Genomic DNA, 2500 nt, shown 5'->3' on the forward strand with positions numbered 1-2500 from the left:
TGTGTTCGGAAAATACGCAGAGGCCCTGCCGTCAGACGACAGTGATGACCCTGACTTTGATCCGCGCGGTGAAGAAACTGTAACAACTGCAGCCAAACGAGAGGGTTTGAATGAGAAGGAAAGAAAAGGCGTCAAGAAGAGGAAAGGCTGTAAGGAACAAAAAACTGAGTCAGGCACAGGACAAACTGATGTGGGAAATGACACCGTTAAATCCAGTGATACATGCATGTCACTGCCAGGATGGTCAGAAACGATTCCAACGGAGATCCTGCTATTAATATTCCAGTATGCTATGAATCAGCTGCAGAGCTCGTCAGTGCCCTTCTTGTGCAGGTGAGAGAATGATTACCACTCAAGAGGAATTCTTTTCACAAAAAAATATTAAATTTGCAACAAAATTAATAGGACATTTGCATGCATGCTATTGTGACGCCATTTGACTACAAGTAACAGAATCCTTCAAGTTTTTCTTGTCTCGTGCTAATTAGAGCTATTGTTATTTTTACCCCACTGGGAATACAAAATTTAAATAAGAAAAGAAAAACAAACTGACTTCTGGTAGTTGTAGTCAAATGACACCATCATGCCATCGTGCTTAATTAACAGGGAGGTCAAAATTGCATGGGTTACCCCTCACTAAAGAATTTGTAAGAAAAGAGAATGAATTTTTTAAGACCCTTTCAAACATTTGCAATCATACTCTGGCATCGTGTATAGCAGACCTGGGGATGACTTACTGATGCCCCTCAGAACCACATCAAATTTCTTTATGGTTACACATGTGACACTTACTGTCCAGCTTTACAAATCAAAACACCTTTCCCTCATCTGGATTTCTACTGAACAGGATGTCGCGAGTATGTCGTCGGTGGAGGGAAGTTGCATCAGAACCAAAGTTGTGGAAAACAGTGAATTTGTCAACAGAAGAGGTGAACATCACAAAATCTGCAAAGATCTTGAACAAGTTGGTTTCTACAAGATTAAAATACACCAGAGAGCTTGTGCTTAGAGGATGGAGCAAACTTACAGATAGAGAAATAAAGGTATCATTAATGATATACCACTTGATGGTAGGTACACTGTACTTTATTTAGCTGTTGTAAAGATTCGCTATTTTTTTACCTCCATTTCTTGTAATCTCACAGTCTGATTGGCTAATTTGCCATTGTTGTTGTCACTGTCAGTGATAACTAGTATCGTTGTTGGTTAGAGTACAGACAACACTGAATCAATTTCAATTTATTAATAACATTATTTTAAGAGGAACAAGCTCACATAATTACTTGTACATGTATATTAATTAATTAAGTTCTTTTCCTCATTTAAGCATTCACTCCTCAGGTCCCCAGGTCCTGCACCCAGTTGATGCAAAAAATCTTCTGGGGTTAGACAAAGTAAAATCTGTTAAATCTCTCTCCCTATGGTTAATGGGTAAAGAGAACGAAATATGAATTTGGGAAGTACAGTGTAGGTGAAATGTTTTGCTTTAATCAGGAGTGTCTGTAAAATTTCAAATTGAGTAGAATACAGTGTAACAGACTTTATTATATTAAACACCAATGAAATACCAAGTGAGCTTTCACCTGAAAACATGATATCTTCACACAAGTTATTGGACATGTGAAAAGATCACTGTTTCACTGTTCTATGGTTAAATATGAAAAATGTGCCTTTCGATGCCTTTCATGAAATGAATTAGTATTTCATTTGTGTGTATAAATTATATTAAATAGTTCTGAATATATCATGGGTGCTTGGATATAGAAAATTTCTCTTCTCGTGCTGAAAGATATTTCACGATTGCACTCACTTGTGAAATATTTTTAACACTCAAAGAGAAATTTCAGATCTCTGCGCGGCCATGTAATATCCTCTATGTGTCTTTCTCTAGGTGTGTCTAGGGGCCTAATAATGTTACCCCTTTCTTGAGGGATGTCTAGGGGCCTAATAATGACTCAATATATATCTCTAGGGATGTCTGGGGGCCTAATAATGACCCCTTTCTCTAGGCCTGGGGTGTTGAGGGGCCTCATAATAACCCCCTTTCTCTAGGGATGTCTAGGGGCCTAATATTGACCCCTTTCTCTAGGGATGTCTGGGGTCTTGCCATATTTAAAAGTTTACTCCAAAGTGACAAATCTCAAAAGCAAAAGTTATTGGTGATCATGATTGGATAACTTCTTGTTGTCAGTGCCAGAATGAGTCTTAATCGTATGTTTGAAGGAATAGATCTGCCTACAATTTTTTAGATTTAGGGAAAAAGTAGCCGATTTCTCTTAGTAAAGTGGCTGATGCTTTTCGTTGGCTGCTGGTACTTTATGAAACCAGTGGCTAATTATTATTAACAATCATTATTTTATGATTGTAAATGTACACAGGCTTTGGGAAAACACTGTCATAAGCTACAGTGTATTGATCTGTCAGAGTGTGAAAGCCTAACATCCCAAGGTATTGCATCACTTGCTGACGAATGTCGCCACATTACAAGCATTGGCCTTAA

The 2500-nt window shown here is 38.0% G+C and overlaps 1 protein-coding gene across 1 annotated transcript in view; it reads left to right on the plus strand.

The window, feature by feature from the left end:
• Positions 1–2500, plus strand: part of LOC138027201 (F-box/LRR-repeat protein 6-like) — a 12961-nt gene that overhangs the window by 300 nt on the left and 10161 nt on the right. The window contains exons 1-3 of the mRNA XM_068874749.1: positions 1–333; positions 848–1043; positions 2379–2500. The exon at positions 1–333 is cut by the window's left edge and continues 300 nt beyond it; the exon at positions 2379–2500 is cut by the window's right edge and continues 10 nt beyond it. Of these exons, the coding sequence (XP_068730850.1) occupies positions 1–333; positions 848–1043; positions 2379–2500 (651 nt within the window). The remainder of the gene's footprint in view (positions 334–847; positions 1044–2378) is intronic.

This window comes from Montipora capricornis, chromosome 2 (assembly GCF_036669925.1).
Source record: "Montipora capricornis isolate CH-2021 chromosome 2, ASM3666992v2, whole genome shotgun sequence".
Lineage (NCBI taxonomy): Eukaryota > Metazoa > Cnidaria > Anthozoa > Scleractinia > Acroporidae > Montipora > Montipora capricornis.